This window comes from Pollicipes pollicipes, unplaced genomic scaffold (genome assembly GCF_011947565.3).
Source record: "Pollicipes pollicipes isolate AB1234 unplaced genomic scaffold, Ppol_2.1 Scaffold_4219;HRSCAF=4965_pilon_pilon_pilon, whole genome shotgun sequence".
Lineage (NCBI taxonomy): Eukaryota > Metazoa > Arthropoda > Thecostraca > Pollicipedomorpha > Pollicipedidae > Pollicipes > Pollicipes pollicipes.
The window spans coordinates 35,285,465-35,306,410 of NW_023596448.1; the positions used below are offsets into that span (position 1 = coordinate 35,285,465).

General features: G+C 60.0%; 1 protein-coding gene across 1 annotated transcript in view; it reads right to left on the reverse strand.

The window, feature by feature from the left end:
* LOC119096064 (ecotropic viral integration site 5 ortholog-like) overlaps positions 1-20,946 on the reverse strand; it is a 96,792-nt gene that overhangs the window by 20,481 nt on the left and 55,365 nt on the right. Inside the window, 2 exon segments of the mRNA XM_037218924.1 lie at positions 6,925-7,053; positions 10,565-10,784. Coding sequence (XP_037074819.1) covers positions 6,925-7,053; positions 10,565-10,784 — 349 coding nt within the window.

Genomic DNA, 20,946 nt, shown 5'->3' on the forward strand with positions numbered 1-20,946 from the left:
ATATGTCGGACAGCAATCACTCCACACGATCCGTTACACCAGCCGCCCACACCGCCTCTGTCCGTCCCCAGACGTCCATGTAGGCTGTCGTCGTCTTCACACCAGCCGCCCACACCGCCCTCTGTCCGTCCCCAGAGGTCCCTGTAGGCTGTCGTCGTCTTCACACCAGCCGCCCACACCGCCTCTGTCCCGCCCCAGAGGTCCCTGTAGGCTGTCGTCGTCCTCACACCAGCCGCCCACACCGCCTCTGTCCGTCCCCAGAGGTCCCTGTAGGCTGTCGTCGTCTTCACACCAGCCCCCCACACCGCCTCTGTCCGTCCCCAGAGGTCCCTGTAGGCTGTCGTCGTCTTCACACTAGCCGCCCACACCGCCTCTGTCCCGCCCCAGAGGTCCCTGTAGGCTGTCGTCGTCTTCACACCAGCCGCCCACACCGCCTCTGTCCCGCCCCAGAGGTCCCTGTAGGCTGTCGTCGTCTTCACACCAGCCGCCCACACCGCCTCTGTCCGTCCCCAGAGGTCCCTGTAGGCTGTCGTCGTCTTCACACTAGCCGCCCACACCGCCTCTGTCCCGCCCCAGAGGTCCCTGTAGGCTGTCGTCGTCTTCACACCAGCCCCCCACACCGCCTCTGTCCGTCCCCAGAGGTCCCTGTAGGCTGTCGTCGTCTTCACACTAGCCGCCCACACCGCCTCTGTCCCGCCCCAGAGGTCCCTGTAGGCTGTCGTCGTCTTGACACCAGCCGCCCACACCGCCTCTGTCCGTCCCAGAGGTCCCCGCAGCCTGCCGTCGGTTGTCGTCGCGTCAGTTTTGCACAACGCCTCTACCCCGTCCCCAGAGATCCCTCGTAACGTGCCGTTGATCCTCATCACACCAGCCGTTTACACCCCTGTCCCGCCTCCAGGGTCTCCCTGCAGCTCGCCGCCGATTGTCGCCACACCAGGCTTTCACGCCGCGGTTGTCCCGTCCCTGAGGTCCCTGCAGCCCGCCGTCGGGTGTCCACCCTCGAGTCCGGCTGGAACAACAGACGCCGATCGCAACGACGCCGCGGTGTGTTTTCGTTTCGGCGCGCGCACACAGTGCGGTCGGCGCTGAGACAACAGCGCCGCCCGCAGCCGCGCCCTCTGCCGCGTGTAATTGCCGCAGCGGAGCGGAAACACGCGCAAGGTGGGTGGCCGGGGTCGGAGGAGGTGCGCAGGGGCTCGGCGGCGTTCGGGGCACGTGCTGGAGACAGCCCATTACTCTCCGGCGTCGCGCCTGACCAATCAGAGCTCAGGGCGCGGAACAAGCGGCCGACTGGCCGGCGCTGGTTTGCCGCGTCGTCAAGAACGGATGCGTGGCGGACGGAGGTCCGGATACTCGGCAGCGAAGGGCGACGGGTGTCGGGATGGACAGAGCATGTGGTGTCATGTGCCTGCAGGAATCGGACGACGGTGCCGCGTGAGCTTGACTCGCCTGTGGCCTAGTTGGTATTTTGGAGTTGTGATTACGTCGGGACTTATGTTTCCTAGCTTCAAAGCAATATAAGCATCGGGCTCGAGTGAAAGAAGCGTCCACAGAAGCGAAGCCAGCCAGCGTTACTGCGCGACTAGTTGAAGGGGCTGTCATCTGCACCTGCTTGACGCAAATGGGAGTTTCACAATATAATAAGAGCCAATGAGCCTTTTCTCTATGCCCGACGCATTGCTGGCGTGAGAGGATTTCAGAGCCAACGCACATCAATTCTTGTTAAAATTGCCCGTTCGACTGAGGCTCCGACGCCCACCAATCTTGCTGTCAGCGACTCCACGTCGATACAACGGCCCCCAGACCTGTCGATAAGGCTTAGACTGGGTGCAGCAGCGGCATAAATGGTGCAGAGGAGGCGAACATGGCGCAGAAGCGGCAGAACAGCCCAGGGCAGCAGAAATAGCAGAGAGGCGGCAGAAGCTAAGTGGAGGCGGCGGCCACGACGCATGGCCTGATCGGCGGCACTGGCCGGGTTCCTGTCATCTCGTGATCAATACAGCTCGGCTTGGCTCGCTCGTATCTCGGATGACCTCGCCCCGGGCAATTTGCAGCCGACTGGGCCAGGCCGGGCGGGGCGGGGCGGGTCGGGGCGGGGCAGAGGCCGGGGGGGGGGGGGGGGAGGGGCGGTGAGTGACGGCGCAGTTGGTCGAGAGGGCAGGATGCTTTCCCCACACAGAAGGTCACGTCACGAGGGGCGTCACCAAGTCACGTGGGCGACGCACTAGCAGGCCCCAACAAGTCACGTGACCACAGAGAGCCGTGGCCACACGGGAGGGGGAGGGGGGCGTAACATCAATAAATCAGAACGAGTCATATGAGCGCAGCACCGAAAATCTCGCACGGAAAGATAATCTACCAGACCCCTTGCGAGCGGGAAAATATTCTGCGAGAATCCTTGCGGCACTACCAACGATGTTGATGTACCGCAGAAAACCAAGAGCGAGACAATCACCGCCCATGGCGTCGGAGTGGATCGTGGCACAAGGTCGACAGTCAAAAAATTTCCTGCGCGGCCGGCAGCCAGATCCAGCCAGCCATTACTGTAGGCACGCAGAACAACTCCGGCACCACGAGTGCCGCGTTGCTAGAACGCTCAAACCGTAGGCCGCTTCCTCGAAGTTAAGAAACCCGAGCGCAGCCTGCTGACCGCCCATCGGTGCGGGCCCGCGCCGGAGTGGCCGACGGTGTCCCGAGGGGGTGCCATGACCGGGTCAGAAGGTCGGCGGGTGGCCGGTCAGCGTCTGCGGCGCCTCGGGGAGCTCCCAGACCCAGAGCGAGCAGACGCCCAATGAATGGAGAATGCACGGCAACAGTGCACAGGAAATCCCAGGCGACACTGGAGCTAACTCCGGGAACGCTGCAGGGATTCGATGATATGATCTGCAGTGGCAGTCCTTTACTTCGAGAAGGTCACTACATCACGCACCGAGAGGATCACTACATATCACATCGGGAGAGTCACTACACCACGCATTTAGAGGGTCACTACATCACGCATTGAGAGGGTCACTATACCACGCATTGAGAGGGCCACTACATCACGCACGAATCACGCAAAACATTTCAAACGCATTTGGCGACGGGGATAGGTATTTTCCAAAACGAAACACCAACATCTGCAAAGCATTGAAGACGGGTCGCTGCTGAGACTATATCGTGGTCACTGTGACAAGAACATCAAGGCTTCGACCACATGCTAAATATTTTAGCCGATGTGCAGCGTGGAAGTGGCAGTGGCACTCTGAACAAATAACACCCCGTCCCGGGCCCATTGTTGCCATGATTGATCGAAACAATCTACCGAAAAATTCCGAGATACGCGAGGCGGTGATGGCGCGCGAGTAAACAAACCACAATCCAGCCTTGCCGGCGACGTCGCTTAACACTCGCACAGCGCAGCGGCAAGGCCGCGGTTTGTCCCACCGCCACACCGCCGCTCGCTTCCCTATTGGCGGCCATCCTGACGGCACGACAAGAGGGGACGGACCCGGGTGTCGCTCGGCCGCTGCCCTGAGGCCGGGTCGGCCGGTGCGTGGTCGCCACGTCACGCACGGCCCGTACTGCGCCGTTTGCGCGAGTTGATGGCCCATGCCGCTCCGGGCGTGTGCGTGCGACGCATCGACTCAGTCGCACGGGGACGACAGACGGAGCTCGATATTCTGCGCAGTAAGGACGCCGGTGAGGAAATAGATTGCCGCTGGGCGACAAAGGCGTTTCGAAAGGGAATTATACGACAGGCATCAAAATGTGAGCCCTCAAATGACCCTGCCCATTCGAACTCACCGGCGGAAAGCTACGTCTGGCAGAACCGTCAAGTCAAAGCATTTCCTTTGCACGATTCACTGGTTACTGTGAATGCGTCGAGGCAGATGGAGTTACACCAAGGTTTCATCAGGAGCCATTCGTCCCTTCGCCCACAGAACCATGGTTCGTCCTCTCCCACCCAGGAGGTCACCCTTCCCCCCACCCACTGAGCGGGCGCCTCCTCCCACGCCACGGGACGCCTGCCCTCCGCCCTTCCCTCCCGGGGTGCCATCCGAGCACGCCTGCGTGCGGCGTCAATACGCCCCGCCGTCCAACGCACCCCACCGCGTCCACTGCGACGCGCGTTCGTCGCTAGTGACCGAGCCTGCCGGCATCGAGCATCGGTGACCTTCAGCGGCCGCAGGCGCCGGCTGCGTGTCACAGGAGGTCAGGTGCGCCGGCCGCCGCCGCCGCCATTTCGAGGCATTGATCGCCGCCGCTTGAAGTCGACAGCGGCCGCTGTTTGGCGGCCCGGGCCGGACGGCCGGGGTACGCAGTCCGGCGGGGTCGATGGGGCCCGCTCGCCCCGGGTTACCACCCCGCCCGGCGCACATCAACACCCCCCGGCCGCCGTCACACGCGCGGGGTCGACCAAAGTCAAGGTCGACTAAATACAGGGCCGGCCGCCGCTCACCAAGCGGTGGCGGGACGGTTGTTGGTACCGTCATAACGGGGCAGAAACGAGTAGGTGAACTTGGCATAAGGCCGCTGCATTTCCAGGTTTCAAATCATCATCATCAAAACACACACAGTGCGCATCGCGTGTGATGTCACGTTCATTACGTCGCGTGTGCTGACCCGTTCATTACGTCGCGTATCATGACACGTTCATTACGTCGCGTGTCATGATACGTTCATTACGTCCCGTGTCATGACACGTTCATTACGTCGCGTGACATGACGCATTCATTACGTCGCGTGTCATGACACGTTGATTATGTCGCGTGTCATGACACCTTCATTACGCGGCTTACCGGGCAATGCTGCGCCCGCGGTCAATGCAACCGAAAAATTGAATCGTCTCTCCTCCCATCGTCGGTCTAATGCCGCCCCGTCTCTCCCCCTCCCCACCGCCCTTCCCATACCGGTCTCGCGTGCCATCAGCGGACGTGGTTAGATGATGATGATGAGGTCATTCTCGCCTCCCGGCGGCGGCCGGGCCGGCTGACAAACGCGCTCGATTATGGGGCCCGTGTGGACGAAATTAACTCGAGAGACGGCACCTATCGACCGGCCCAGCCCCTGCGGCCCCGGTGGCCGGCGCAGACAAAGTGCCTCCAGCTACCAATCCAGTTTTTAAGCCAAGTCGCAGTGGAGAAGTGGAGCACCATGGTGAGGCGTAATTAATCTTCATGCTCTTTAACTTTTTTACCGTATTGCATTATTTCACGAGTTTGGCATCAGTTTTGAATCCGTAGCAGTGAGGCCAACGCATCACGGACACTGTGTCACTTCGTTGGATGTTACTCTGTAAACCTCGGTAGTGTGCCTGACAGTGTGACAACAGCCCGATGAGCACGCACTTGAACCGCGAACGAGCAACTGAATTGCAATTGAGCGCCGCTTATAAGATAACTTGCTGCCATCCGATCCCCTGTCGTTTCCTGCATGCTTTTGTGTTAGAGCGACGTGAACAAGCTTATACAAAATTGCACACCGCACGCCACTGACGTGCAAGACTTTGATGTCCCCGATGTAAACAGGAAAATGTTGTCGTCGGAAAGTGGCACCACGCGGATCAATACGGCATTTCAGCTTACGCGCCAGCATTACCAGACGCGCTCTGTCGGTCGGCAGCTATTTTTAGAAACCGGAGCGCGTTTTTGATACCATAACTCGTTGCCTATGTCGCTGAATTGACCACATTCATCACATCTCCGGCTGAAAGGAGGTCTGCTCGGTGGGCGAGGCGCGCGGCTCCAAGAAAGGGGAGAGGGGGGGGGGGGGGGGCAGCGTCGTCCAAGCAGCGTCAGACACAGCCGAGGCGCCGTATTTCTCCCTCGAGGAGGCCCGCGATATTGCCTCTCGACGACGAAATGAACTCTACGACGCGCCCGGAGACAGACATCGGGCGGATGCGGTGGGACAGGAAGACGGCGAGAGTCTGCTGGAGCTCGGGGACAGGGAGACGGTGGGAGTCTGCTGGAGCTCGGGGACAGGGAGACGGTGGGAGTCTGCCGGGGCTCGGGAACAGGGAGACGGTGGGAGTCTGCCGGGGCTCGGGAACAGGGAGACGGTGGGAGTCTGTCGGGGCTCGGGAACAGGGAGACGGTGGGAGTCTGCCGGGGCTCGGGAACAGGGAGGAGTCTGCCGGGGCTCGGGGACAGGGAAACGGCGAGTCTGCTGGGATTCGAGGATAGGAATGACTGGGACAGTGGACACCGGGGTTGACAGGAGGGAACCGGGAGCTATGGCGGACTGTGGAGACATGTACGTAAACTGTGTACAGGTGGGACATGGGAATGAGCCGTAAAGAATGCACTGCAGCGGACGTCGGTCGGTGGCTTTTGTATAGTAGACTGGCCAGGGGAAGAGGGAAAGAGGTCACCTAAGCCTGGACTTAAACCGGGATGTACTCTAAGCTGAGGATGACTGCCCAGAAGCGCTCAGACTGACCAGATGCACTCGTACTGCCCAGTGGCACACAGGCTGAGCAGAAACATTCAGATTGTCCAGAAGCACTAACACTGACCAGAAGCACTCCAGATTCCCCAAAAGCACTAAGACTTCCCAGAAGCTCTCAAAACTTCCCCGAAACGCTTAGACTGCCCGTAGGCACTCAAGACTGCCCAGAAGCACTCCGACTGTTCAAACGGGACGAGTCCCGGCTCAGACCTTCCGAGGCGACTCGTCTGGAAAAATACCCGCCTGCCATCGACCGAGCCCGCGACGCCACAGAAAAAGCAGCTTACAGACCCCGGTCCGCCCGCCGGAGGCAAACAAGCATCCCGGCACTCCAATTCCCACCGTCAAAATACTGGCTGGGAGTGGACCGTTGTCGGTTTGGGTCTCCACTCACACGGCTCTCTTCGACCACGTCCGGAGCGTGCTGTGCTTGGGATCATTGTCAGCTCCAGTCTCTGCTCGGACAGTTATTAAATTGGCTGAAGGGCTTACCTTTTCACAGGCCGACGTCGCCTTGATGTGCTCGGCATACTTGGCCTTGACGGGGCTGTTGTGGGCGCCGCAGAGAAGCTGCCAGACGATCCCGCGGAAGTGGTGGGGGATGCCGCGCCGCACCAGGTCCTGCCGCAGGTCAGGTCAGGTCAACACGTATCAGGTCAAGCGGGTCAGGAGGTGTGAGGCCAGGTAAAACTAGCCTATGGTAGGTCATTATATGGTATATGGTATTAACTTCGGTAGGTCAACACAGATCGTAATTGTCGGAGCGGATCACCTAGTTCAGAGATCATGTCTGGTCAACAGAGGTCACAGTCGCAAGTAAGTCAAAAGAGCGTGACCTGGGGGCAATTAAGCCTCGTTAAATCATCGGTCGGCCGATAGTCGTTGGATGGTCTAACTCCACCCCGCCGATATTCTATAACGCAGCATATGGAAAAATTTTACCACCAATCTCCCACCCATAGCCGGCCGCCAGCTAGTCGCCCTCACATTTCATAACCGTCAGAAGCCATTCGTGCCCCCATCCGTCTGGTCATTCTCCGTCTCATCTCCCCACAGCGTCCGTGCGGCTGAGATTACGCGAGATCACAGTTGGAGCTGAGATCCCATCTCGGCCGAGAACGAGCTCGGCGCGTCGTTCGCCGCCCGCCCGCCGCCGGAAGAAACGCCCCTGACATTGGCTCACTGCTGCTCTACGTGGCGGTAACATGACATGAGGAGGGCACGGCACTGCCGCCGAGACGTTTACGAGTTTGGCGAGTTTTTACGAGGCGGCGTGTCGGCAGAGCGACATTCTCCAGACGACTCCTTCCTCTTCATTTACGCGGGTAGCAGGGTCTGGCATAGCGTGGTGAAACGGGTGCAGAGTCCGATGGTGTATCCAAGTAGCGACCGGCACTTGGGTTCTAAACACAGCTGGAGCACCTAACACCGTATACTTGGGAAGAGCAGGCCGTATACTTGGGGGCAGCGGACCGCATGCTTGGGACCGGACCGCATGCTTGGGACCGGACCGCGTGCTTGGGACCGGACCGCATGCTTGGTGAGAACGGACCGTATGCCTGGGGACAGCGGACCGTATGCTTGGGACCGGACCGCATGCTTGGGCCCGGACCGCATGCTTGGGACTGGACCGTATGCTTGGGTACAGCGGACCGTATGGTTGGGACCGGACCGTATGGTTGAGACCGGACCGCATGCTTGGTGAGAGCTGACCGTATACTTGGCAAGAGCTACTTGAATCTGGGAATTCCTAAACTTGGGCCGGATGAGAGACCGCCGAATGGCCACATTTGATCCAATATTCCGCTGTGGTTACCAGCCGACCCATCTATCCAGTGATCCGTCACCGGTCATTGAGCCTGCCCAGAATATCCGGTTCAATTCACATCGCGTGGATCCGATTATAAGAACGCGTCCGCTTGATTTCGTAACTCTGAGTGCGTACTATTTTGAGCCTTTCCGTGGATCCGCTCCAAGATCAATGTTTGGGTACTGTAGCGAAGCACTGCTTAAATGCCGTTCATGACCTACAGGCCGCTACTACCTCCGGATTGTGTGTAAATTCGCTTCCATAACTGTCAGCGATTCTGCATATAAATTCATGTATATTATATCAAACCACTATAATACGAATATGCTTCCGCGACACAGAACGGTATGATTTTGGGACCCCGCAGGATCCTGGACTCCAGCACGAGGTTAGCCTGAACTCTACACGGATATGAAGCCAGACTTCCGTAACATCGTAAAATGCTGGAGCTCTGTACAACTAAATCCAAGAACAAAATGCTCCATATCCTGTGCAGTCATGATCCCCGACTGTGCACCGGTTCAATTCCGGACCACTGTACGGATACGATTTCGGACCAATGTGCAGACAGGATTCCGTGCCGCTGTGTGGACACAATGCCAGACCACTGTGCGGGCACGATTCCGGACCGCTGTGCAGACGCCATGCTAAACCGCTGTGTGATCCCGTACCGCTGCGCAATTCCGTATTGCTGTGCGATTCCTACCGCTGGGCGATTCCGTACCGCTGTGCGACTCCGTACTGCTGTGCGATTCCGTACCGCTGTGCGATTCCGTGCCGCTGTGGGATTCCGCACTGCTGTGCTATTCTGTACCGCGATGCGATTCCGGACCGCTGTGCGGACACGATGTCGGACCGCTGTGCAAATGCTCGCCGGACTATTGTGCGGACACGATGCCGGACCGCTGTGCGGACACGATGCCGGGTCGCTGTACGAATGCTCGCCGGACCACTGTGCGGACACAATGCCGGACCGCTGCGCGGACACCACTCTGCACCGTGGACCGCGAGCGCCGGCGGCGGCGGCGGTCCGCCGGACCCGTCGGACCTCGCGTCGTTCGGGCCGGACTGAATTCACCAGGGCAGACGCCGCGGTCCGGCCGGCCCGGGCCGGACCGATTTGTGAATCAGATTGGTCCGTCGTGCTGGACGTGAGATAATCGGGTTTGATTTATGGCCGCTGGGCGGCGGGCCGTCGGGCGCCGCGGCCGTCGGCACGCTTCCCAGAGAACTCGGCCGCTGCGCTGGTCCGTTGTGCAGGCGATGGATGTGACGGTGGTGGTGGTGGTGATGGTGATGGTGATGGTGATGGTGATGGTAATGGTGATGGTGATGATCGCATGATCGCAGAATACGATATTCTCTCAAATAACACGAAAGAAGTGGTGTTTTTTTGGACAACACCGTCCATTACACCGAGGCCGAGACAGTTGTGACACCAAGGGTTGTCACATGGAACACGATCCGTGTGACGACAACTGCGTCAAAAAATACCAATCAAAATATTTTTTAGCATTTTTCGGTCAGAGGTATTCCCGAGATAAGACAAAGAGAGTGGGTAGCATGTAGTAGTATCATGGATAACTTAACTATATGACTCAACTGCTTGAAATAAATCGGTATCACAGAGGCGGAATGCCTTGTGCTGGGACGATGGATGCATCCACTAACTACCACACACAGTTTGATACTAATGTATGACGTGCATCATCATTTGGGTTGTGCTGAAGGCATGATTTACTGCGATTCCCCCCCCCCCCCTCATGTCTCTGAGATATATGGGTGGCAATGTTCCCGGCACCATCTCCTCCCAATTGATGGAAAGCCTCCCACTAGCGGCTTCAAGGAAGAGCCGACCATAATCAACGTACAATCTGGCATTTGACCATTTCAAGCCGTAAGTATGCTTCATCACTGAGAGCACGCCGCTGTGCTTTGATAGTGTGAAGTAAGTCAGTGCCAGTGCGGATCCAGAAGACGCAAATCGAAAACGTTTGAGAAAAACAGCACGTGCAGCGGCCAAAACACCGCGGCAACATTTCAGAGAAAGCCAAATCTTGATGTGGGTTAGACCTGACCTGACCTGACCTGATTGGACCTGATTAGATATACCTGATTAGTTCGGAACGTGAAATGAGAAAGGACAACGAGTGATGCAACACAAACCTCAACAACAACCACAAAAAACAAAACAAAAAAGACGGAAACAGCGCGGCAACACGGCACCAGCCACAGAGCAAAGCAAGCCGCTCACGGCGAATCGACGCCAGTGGCGACCGGTGCAGACAACATCACAGCAGCAGTGCTCATCCCAGACCTCACCTTGACCTGCTGCTGCTTCTTCTTCCAGTGCAGATCCCACTCGTTGACGATGCGTCCCCAGACCACCCAGGCGTCCTCCTCGGGCTCGGCGGTGCTGTCCTGACCCTGACCCGAGCTGGTGCCCGAGGTCACCGAGATCTGAGAGGTGTCGGACGACTTCCGGCTGTGTCCGGAGGCGTTCGACAGCGAGTTCAGACTCTTGGCGTCCGTCTCGATCATCCTGCGGCCATAGAGGAGGACGGGTCACGGCCGAGTCGGCGCGAACACGGAACGCGGCAGGACGTGCGAAGCCAAGGTCAGTATCAGTTCCTTCAGGTCACGTCACGTCACGTCACGTCACGTCACGTCACGTCACGTCACGTCAGGTTGGATCGGGAACGCTCCGGCCCTCAAGTCAGAGGCTTAGAGGCAGATTACTCCCGTCTGATTTCCATAATATCTAAATTTGTTCACCAGGCATTGTGCTCGTCGTCATTTAAACCAGCCTTTTTGGCATTGTTTGAGTCATTTAATGGCTGATCATTGGGGACTTAACGATGATCGAGGTTGATGCTGCACAGCGTGTCGCACAGCGACATATGAAAATCAAAGGAGTGCTTATCTTGTGTTGTTGAGCGCATTTGCGAGGACCATTATGCATATAGATAAGCTGGTAATAATAGCCTTATTCCTCGTAGAAAAACCAGGAGAATGAAAGTGTAAATACGTTGATATTTCCGCAACATGTCGTTACCGAAGCGAAGAGCAGAAGTCGGTCCGTCGCTTCCGCTTTTTCTTTCGAGAACGCCATGTTGCCGAAATATTAACGCATCTTTATCACCATTCTGTTTTTTTTTCTGCGAGGAGTACGGCTTTTACCGCTGACTTGTCTAAGCGCCTGTCTCCTGTTGCTCACCTAATGCACTGCATTGAACCGGACTCGAGTTTGCCTATTGCACGTACAATGCTGATGACCACCGCAGTCGGGCGATTTTGATCATCATCATCGCACCGCGAGGCCTCAGTCTGACAGCCGACCTGACATGACCTCTCCCCGCCCCAGGCAGCATGGGGTCACGGCTGACTGTCACCAGCTGTCCCCGACGGCGGTCGACACGGGCGACGAGGTCAGTTTTCCGTCGACTGGGCAGCAGAAATAGCACCCCGCAGCGGCCTGCCCACGGATCCGCGGCCCCTCTGCACTGCTTGGGATGCTGCCTCCAGCCCCGGTAAGCTCTGATTTCCGAGAGCACGTGCGGAAGTCGTCCAGGCGAGGGAAAGAAAAGAGGCACGGATGCCATCCGAAGTAGTTCCGAGCGGTGGTGGTGGACCGATTGGGTTCGGAGGCGGCCACCGCACGAGGAGAGCGCGGCTCGATGGCCGTAGCTGGAGGGGGGGGGGGGGGGGGGGGGGCGGGGAGGGGAGAAAGAGCGCCACAGAAGGCGGAGACCTGCGTTAGGCAGCGGGAAGTTTGGTTCGATCGCGGACGAACACGACGGAACGGAGGGACGAGAGAAGGGACGCGAAAGTGAACACACCAGCTCAACGCGTCATGGGGACACGACGATTCCACGACGGTATGACCATGGACATGACATGACGATGAGACCGAGGTCCAGCGACAGCGGCCGCGCCGATTCCACCCGGCGCCACCTGGCGCCAACGAGGGCGATTCCCGCGGCGCCACCTGGCGCCAGCGGGGCGATTCCACCGCGCGGCGCCACCTGGCGCCAGCGAGGGCGAGCTCGGTGAAACGATGGCCTCTCCGTCAGCGCGCTCCAATTGGGGCTTTGGTCGGCTGAGACAGGCTGCAGGCCAGTCTGTGGCCGCCTCTCCCAGGCGACTCGGTGATAAATGGGTCTAAGTTAGCAGAGCCGGCTAGAAATGGTAGCCGATGGCGGCGGTGGCGGACCGGGCGGCGGCGCGAGGCAGCGCCAGGATGAAAGTCGCCCTCATTTTTCCGGTATATGATTTATGCCCTCAGTTGGAGTAAATCTTCCGTTTTTGAAAGATAGGGATTTATGTTTTTCATTAGGCACATGCATCGCTGTATGTCTCAAGTTCGAAATGAAAAGTTAGCTCAGCCCAAACTTCAGCTGCTGCAGCATTTCACATGTAAGATTTCCGCGCACATACGAGGGTGAAACACGGCACGTGCCTCTCCCTCAGCAGGTCTGGGTCGCCGAGATCGGGAATGCGTCAAACGAGAACGCCCAGCGCGGGTCGCCCTCTCCATCGCAACGCCGCATTGCTCACTGCAACACACCTTAGGTACCGCCAGGCCAAGTCACGACGAGAAAGGTAAAATGGCCTAAAATGGTCTGTGGTAAAATGAGGATCTGTGACTGCTGCGCCATGGGAGTCCTCTGGGACCCCTGCCGGACCCAGCTCGACTAGAGATCGCGCCCGTCCTCCTGCCAGTCCTGCGCGCGCCTCCGTGGCCCAGCGAAGAAGCTGCAGCCAATGACTGACTGACAGACTGACACTGTCGACACACGTTGCTAATGTCGCAGTCCAAGCACTCGACGACGATGGGCCGTCACGGCGCATGGCGATGAATGCCGAGTTGATTACACAATTCTCTACGGAGACGGGTGCAAAAGGGGAGTCAATGGGAGGCAATTAGAGGCTTCTCGTGTGTGTGCGTGTGTTCGCAAGGGACGTGTCTCCGGGGAAGCCACGCCGGGCCATACAGCGACGCAACTGAAGCGGCGCTCCCCCAGAGACGGGACGTGATCGAGGACGTTCCGAACGAGAGGAAAAACATCACAGAGCTTCACCAGGGACTGCGGAGTGTGCCGGTGTCAAACATCTCGGGGCATTGCAACCGACGAAAGCTCCACCCTCCGGGAGCAATTCAGTCTGCCGAAATCGATGCTTCCAAGCGTGTTTTAGAAGGCTAGAGCCTGTCGATTCAGATACATTAATGGCGGCAAATGCTGGGCTATTCAATGATTTTCCTTCTAACGGATGTCAGCCGTCCCAGCGACGTCTCAGACGTTTGGATGGTGGGCCGGCTGGTGCTGCCACACATTTGCCACACACAAATTGAACGAGTGATGAGCTTTCACCCCAATCCACAGAAGGGAAATTGCGTTTCGGACGGCCGCCTCCTCCCTGCAAACAAAGTTACGACAAGTTGCGTCCTGCAAGATTTCCTGCGCGTAAAAAGCGGGCCCGGATGCTCGCTGAGAAGTAATCTGCCGCCTCCCACGTGTTTTTCCAGCTTAACTTTAGCCGAGGCCTCTCTTCGGGCGAGTAAGTGCCTGTTCAGCCGGCCGTCTCTGTTTTGTCGTCCTATCACGCGCCTTGCGTTTCATTGGCGCTGAATGGCTGCCTGTTCTATTCGCCCATTCGGAATGAGAATGGGGGCCGGTGATCAATTATGCCGCGAGGCAGCGCTGGGGCAGCGCAGCCCGCCACCGCCAATGTCTGCGGCTGTCCGGCTGCGGTCATCGTCGGCCAGCCATCGTCAGCCAGCCATCGTCGGCCAGCCACTGTCGGCCAGACACGCTGGGAGCTGTCCGATTCACTGAAGGGAGACATACAGGCCACGGCCACGCGGTGCAGAACCAGGAGATTTAGGAGACATGAAAACCTCGACAGCACGAAACAGCTACACGGCTTTGCTGAAGGATTGAGACGATGCACTAGTATCGCGGACGGGCTGATCATCTCCGACTACCGTCCGCGTGAGAGGAGTTTGACAAGGCGAGGACGATGGTTCGGACATATGACAAGAACCTCATCAATGACAAATAACAGGAACATCATCAATGACAAATGACAGGAACATTCATCCGGGACAAGAACACGGCGTGGTGAAGCGCAGGTGTTACACGCGCCACCGAGATGCCAGGAACGGCGGAGGTGAGACGCGATTGGTGGAATGCTGCGGCGTTAAGACGGCCGCCGGGAAAGTGACGTCAAACAAAACGAGCCCGACGCAGCCATCAAATTACGCTTCAAAGTCCCGCCCGGTAAAGCTGAGATGAAAGAGGCTATCACGTTAACCGCCGCTGGCATGAACAGGAACGACGGCGGGCCATCGCTGACGCCCTCAGCTCGCCAGCTTCAGCTTCACTTCAGCTTCTGGACGGACACCGAGCGCGGTCCGGGCTCGGAGGCGCCTGTCGTCTCTGCGCCGGCTCAGCTGACCAGCCAGCTGACCAGCCAGCTGACCAGCCAGACCCACACTTAGCCGGCTGATCTCTGATGCGACGGTAGGTCGGGGCATGGGGGCCACAGCACGGCCATTACCATTCCGGCTAACGAAGGCAGATTGGGATCTATGTCCGCCTGACACCGAGGAAATAGGCTATCGCAGCCGCTGTCTGCCGGCCGTATTTGGGAATTGTGATTGGGAAAATCCGCGGAAAATCAATGTCGATTGTGCCTTAGCTTCGCTGCGCGGGACCATGTGCGCATACGGTGTCGTCGCTTCACGAAGGAAAGCATAGCGATGCACGGTACACAAGGACTTTTGACGCTGGTGACCTATGACCTCTCCAACATCGACGGCCAGGGTGGTGGCCATTCCGTAACCTTGGTTCCAGCAGTCCTCTTTCACCGCGCGTGCCCTCACAGCACGCCAGATAATACTGCTGATGGGATCATTTACGTCGGTGAGATCTCCATTCATCTGACCCTGTTCGAAAAGGCCGACATTAATTCTGACATGCCCGTGTGACAAACGCTCATAACACCCCAGCCTCCTCGCGTTATAGCTCTTGATGGGACAACAGTCAGCAGAGGCTGACATCCACAGACAGAATGCGACCTTGACCTCCTCACCACAGCCACAGACAAAGAAACATCCGCCGATGCCACCATTTTTGAACGAAAAGCACAAACAGCTGAAAACGACAACCGTCGCGACGTTCCGAGCGAGCTTCGGAGGAAGCACGCGACAGGAGGACGACACGAGCCTAATCAGCTTTGCGCCGCCGGGGAGCGCGGTCGGACGCCCTTAAGCCGAGGCGACCAACCATTCTGACCAGACAGGGGCTTCGGAGACGTCAGCCCACACGGCCGGGGAATGGGCGTCCCCGAAGTCCACGTCGGCGCGTGCTGATGGGTTTGGGCACGTGACAGGTCGCGGCTGGAATCGCCAAGTCGAGGGGTTAGCAGGGTCAAGGGCTCCACCGGCCTGCGCTACCGTGAGTGCTGAGGTCATGGCTCGGGTCTCACAGGTACGTGACTGCCCAGTCATGCCCGAGCCCGCTGCACCGGCCGGGCGAGAAGGGATCAGAGAATGGCTGTTCGACAGATGGCTGGCTGGTTGGCCGGAATGGCTGCTTGGCTTGTTAGTTTTCCAGTGCGCGCTCTTGATACCGATCACAGATAAACGCTGGTGTTCCAAATAATGGTGCGTGATTAGCGTTGGGGGGGGGGGGGGGAGGGGGGTGCCGACGGCAGTGGGCGTATGGTGATCAGAATCAGTGACAATTGTGTGCGATGGAAATCGCGCCAATCACAACCCACTCGCTACAAGCTTGACATCTTCTCTGCCTGCCACTCGCTGGAAGAAAGCCAATTAATTACCATAAGCTATTACCGTCCCGAGAAAGTGGTATCCACCATCCACGTCATTATGTAAGCTGCATGGGATGGACCATTAGCCAACGACTATGAGCTATTCGTTGGCGTGCGTCCAGAAATAATCCCGAAAGCGCTGCGTGCCGTGATGAGATTGTACCGAAACGGACCAGGGACCCCATCACAATATCATATGGCGAGATTCAGACAGGATAACCTTTACCAGCGCGACGTCCATAGAGCAAACTAAAAGCATGCCAGTCGAGATTACTTAATCAAATGAGCATTCTTTCATGGCATTTAGCTTGTAGGCCAGGAAAGCACAGAATGCGGCGCTGTGTTCCACATTTGCGTGCTTGGTTTGACAGTTACGTGTTTTCATGCATGTTCAGAGGCAGAGGCACGAACACATCAAAGTGACGCCTCATAATCATCTGTCACAGCGGAACCAGCTTCAATATTTCATCCGGGATCTGCAGGTTGTTTGCTTACTCTACGCCCGCGCAGAGCTCAGCAAACAGCTGTGTCTGGCAGGCAGCTCGGCACGAGCAGCTCCGACGTCAATCACAGCCCGAAGAACCGCGGCGCTCCCCCCCCCCCCCCCCCCCTGCATCCGGGCTCGGGTGTACCGGAGCACGGGCGGCAGGGCTGGCTGGCTGGCCGGACCAGTCAGCCCGCGGTGAGCGCGCCGAACTGGACCAGGACGGTCCAGTCCCGGCCCGGTCAGCCGGGGTTCAATCTGGTCACCGGCGCCCGGCGGCGGCGACCGAGCGCGGTTAATCGCGCTAAACGGCTGGCCCGGGTGCGCCGACTCCAGCACTGCCGCCCACGTCCTCCCCTGCCCAATTCCAGCACTGCGGCTCCGGCTAATTCCGGCGGTCGTTTCGGCGCGGACGCACCGCCCCGGCGGCCGTCTCGAGGCGGGAGCCGGACCGCTGCGCGGCCGCCCAGCACGGATTTACGCGCGCCACAGGCGCGCGATTTTACCGCTATCGAGGCGCGAGCGCGTGTAAATACCGCGGCGTGGCGGGGCGGCCGCGGCCCGAGCGGAGAAGTTTGGAGGTCGCGCCGCATTCGCCGCGGGGTTTCGAGGGGTCAGCGAGCGATGGCTCCGGTGGAGTCGGTCCGCCCGGCCGGCGCCTGTCTACTGCGGGGTTTACGACGGCACGAGCACGCCGCGAGCGCTTCAGACGCCAGAGGTGAGTCGCCAGATAGCGGCCCTCCACGAAAGGAGAGCGCTCTATCGATGACATAACCAGCGGCTATCGAGTCGTGCTTCTCCGTCGGTTTTTGCGCCCCGTCTTATTAGGGACTCGGGTCGAAGCGGAAACGGAAAAACGCGGCAGAAGAAGCCGACCAGGCGGTGCTGGCCATCGCTACCATGTGAGGAAGCAATAGCAGTGCGCGAACCGTGGTTTCCGGGGGCCAGTGGGTACGCACGTCACCAGAACTAACTGCCACGCGCATCCTTTGTGGAGAGGGGCCCCCGGAGCGAGAAGCACGCTCCGCTGGCCGACCCCAAGGGAGCAGCCGTCGACGTCAGCTGTTCTCCTGCGCACGACGAGAGGAAAACAACGGAAACGGCCCAGAATAGCGGCCACAGTGGGCTAGCTGCGTGGGCCAAACAGCTGGCTAGCACGCTGCGTGGGTGAACCATGGCTCGCACATCAGCCATGCAGTTCGACGCGGGCCATGTGTCAGCCATGCAGTTCGACACACGTCTCGTCCGTGTCTAGCCGGACAATGCCTCGTGAGTTAATGCAGCCACGTTAAGCTGCAGAGGCGAAGGACTGATTCGTGCCCTGTCTTGCTACACTGCCGCCGCAGCCAGCTGGCACCGAGCGGCTGTGCAGCTGTGCAGTCTCCCTCTGTTAGCTGCCGCGGCGGACCGCGCATCGCCACCGGAATTAACGAACGGGCGTTTACTTGTTAAGGCCTGCGGTGCCGACACGAAGCGAAGCGCGTGCGTGGGCTTGCACCGCGTCTGACGGTTGCATCGCCGCGTCTGGCGGCTGCATCGCCGCGTCTGACGATTGCATCGGCGCGCTCGGGGGACACGGAACAATGCCGCGCGCCGCATGAGCGTGTGATCAATCTTCCCTCTCCCTCAGCGAGGGTCAACGCGGGGGCGGGGGCGCTGCAGTCGGGGTGTCACGCGCCATCCGCAACTCGCGTAACTCAGGCAGTAACTCCTGATCAGCACGCAGCATGAATGAGTGAGGTTCGCCGCCCGGCAACATCAGCAAGCGAGGCCACCGCGGCCCGCAGCCGGCCGCGTCACCGGACGAGCGGCGCCCCGCAGCGCGACAGCGTGACGTGACGCAGCGTGACGGTGTGACGTGACGCATCGTGACAACGCCGACGCTGCGGACATACCCTTCTGAGTGGCGCCGATGCCTGTGGACCAGCAGGTTGGAGAGACCGTGCCAGCCGTCGCGGAACAGCCGCAGCGGCAGGTGGCTGCTCCAGGGGTTCAGGTGGCCGCTACCGGTACGGTCTGCCTCGGAGTCGGCTGGCTCCTCGGCCAGCTCCGGCACGGGCGTCAGCAGGTCCGTCGACTCGAACACGTCATCGTCGAGGTCCGAGGCGGCACCGTCGGTGGCGACGGAGCCACGGCGACTACCGCTCGGTCCAGCGGGTCCTCTCAGGATGTCCTCGGCCGCCGTCACCTCCACCCGTGGACACATCCCGCGGCAGTCCCCAGCAAGGTCAGGATGTCCTCCCGCGGTGTCATCATCTGCTGACGTCACCTCTACCCTTGGGCACACCCTGCGAATAGGCTCCGATTTGCTCCTCCTGAGCGCCTCCAAACGGCTTCCTTCCCTTGCAAACATTCCTCGACTGCCCTCATTCTGGCAGAGTCCACTCCGACTATCGTCGTCCGCCGATTCCAGAGTCCTTTGTGGCGGCGCTGACTCGTCCGACGCTGGAGTGTTCACCAGGTGCATTCCGTTGACGACTGCTGCTGTAGTGACGTCATCCGAACTGTCTTCACCGACCGCCGGTGGACCCCCAACGTCGCCACAGGCCGGCGCACTCTCGCAGCACCGCTCGCAGCGGGTCGCGTCATTGCCGTTGAACGCCTCCGGCACCGCCTTCTCCGCCGGTGTCGGCGTCGGCGTCGGCGTCGGCGGCGGCGGCTCGTCGCCCAGCTCGCAGAACACGTCGAAGTAGGACATGGCCTCAGGTGGCGGGCCCGGCGTGGAGCCGCATCGCGCTGGTGCGGAGGTCAGACGCACCTTTGACACCAGGGTAGCGTGAGCGCGACGGCGGGCGGCGCGGGGCGGCCCGGCCCTGCCTCCCGTCGGCCCCACCCACCGGCCGAGAAAGCGGGCCCGCACGGAGGGTGGCGGCTGTTCTCCCCTGACGGCACCCATCACCAGAGGGCGGGGCTGTTTACGGCGGGCGGGGGGAGGGGGGGGGGGGCGGCGACGGGGGAGGGGCAGCCCAAGCTGCACCGGCGGGGAGGGGAGGGACAGCCTTCTGCCGGCAGGCGGACGGTGACAGGAGGCAGCTGTGAAGTCTGTAGCGGTCGTGCAGGCAGCAGGCGCCGCAGAACGCGCCGCCGCAGCAGCGCACCCAGCCTCTGCTTTCCGGAAGCCATCTTCGAAAGGCCAGAATCATTAAGGATGCTGCGCCAGCCTGCTCGATTATAATTTTGTTGACGTCCCCATAACAGTTGGGCGTGTTTATGTCGTGAAAAGCCAATCCCCCCCCCCCCTCTTCCACACCCACCGATAGAACCGTCTCTGGATGACCGCGCCCGGCCGTCACGTGCTCGCGGCCGTTGGGACGTCCGCCAACGGCACGTCCGAGCCGTCGGGACGTCCGCCAACGGCACGTCCGGGGCGCGTGCGGCTCGCCAGCGCCCGGCTCCGCTCGCGGAACGCCAGGGCTTGATTGCCTGTGCGCAGCGCCGCTGCTGATCCAGCCGGATTGAATTTAGCCGACGTTCAATCAGGCCGGCTGGGAGCGGCAGAGGGGCGGGGCGGAGGGCAGGGTGGAGGGCTGGCTGGACGCGGAGCGGACTCGTGGCAATTTCGAGCCCGGTTTGACCAAACTTGGAGACTTCGGCCCAGCGATAGGCTGTGAGGGAACTTGTAAAGGTCATCTGCAGAAGTTGGACACCACTAGACCCGGCGCGAATGAGCCTGTGACGGTTTTCGGCAAATGAACAGAGGTCGTGCAGATCAATTTCATTATAGTGGAGCTTTACCGGACGCGACTGCGTCCAATAGGCGCGTCCGGCCCGACCGGTCTTGCACTAAATCCCGGAGTGCGTTATCGCTTCCCCCCCCCCCCCCATCCCCGCCCCTCCCCTGCAAATCGCGCCGAAAACTGGGGCACTGTCCCGACCCGACCGACTGGGGCACTGTCCCGACCCGACCGACTGGGGCACTGTCCCGACCCGACCCGCGATAACATCTCCCGCCGGTCTCCATCCGCTCTCGGTCCCATCGGTGACGAGATAACGCGCCCGGCCGGACTGAGGACAGCGGTCGAGTCGGACACGTCACGGAATGCACCACGCCGGCTGGTGGGCGCGCACGTGGGAGGGGTGCCGCTCCCACTCCACCGCGCGGAGGAGAGGCTGGGCGGGCGGTCCCACGCAAGCCTCGCCGGGTGACGCCCAAGCGGACAGGGGCGGCGTCCGGCCGAGCGTCGCCGACCCAGGGTCACGCACTGGACGCCGCGATCGGCTGGCGAGCGCGCCACGACTGCCGCAGACCGGAAGGCGGCTCTTCGTGGGGAGGCGCACTCGCTCGAAAACACGCGTTAAGTGCTCGCACGTCTCCACAAGACCATCGCAGTCCACGGACGGCCGAGCGGCGGTGCGGGAGCATGGGAGCACGGGAGCACGGGAG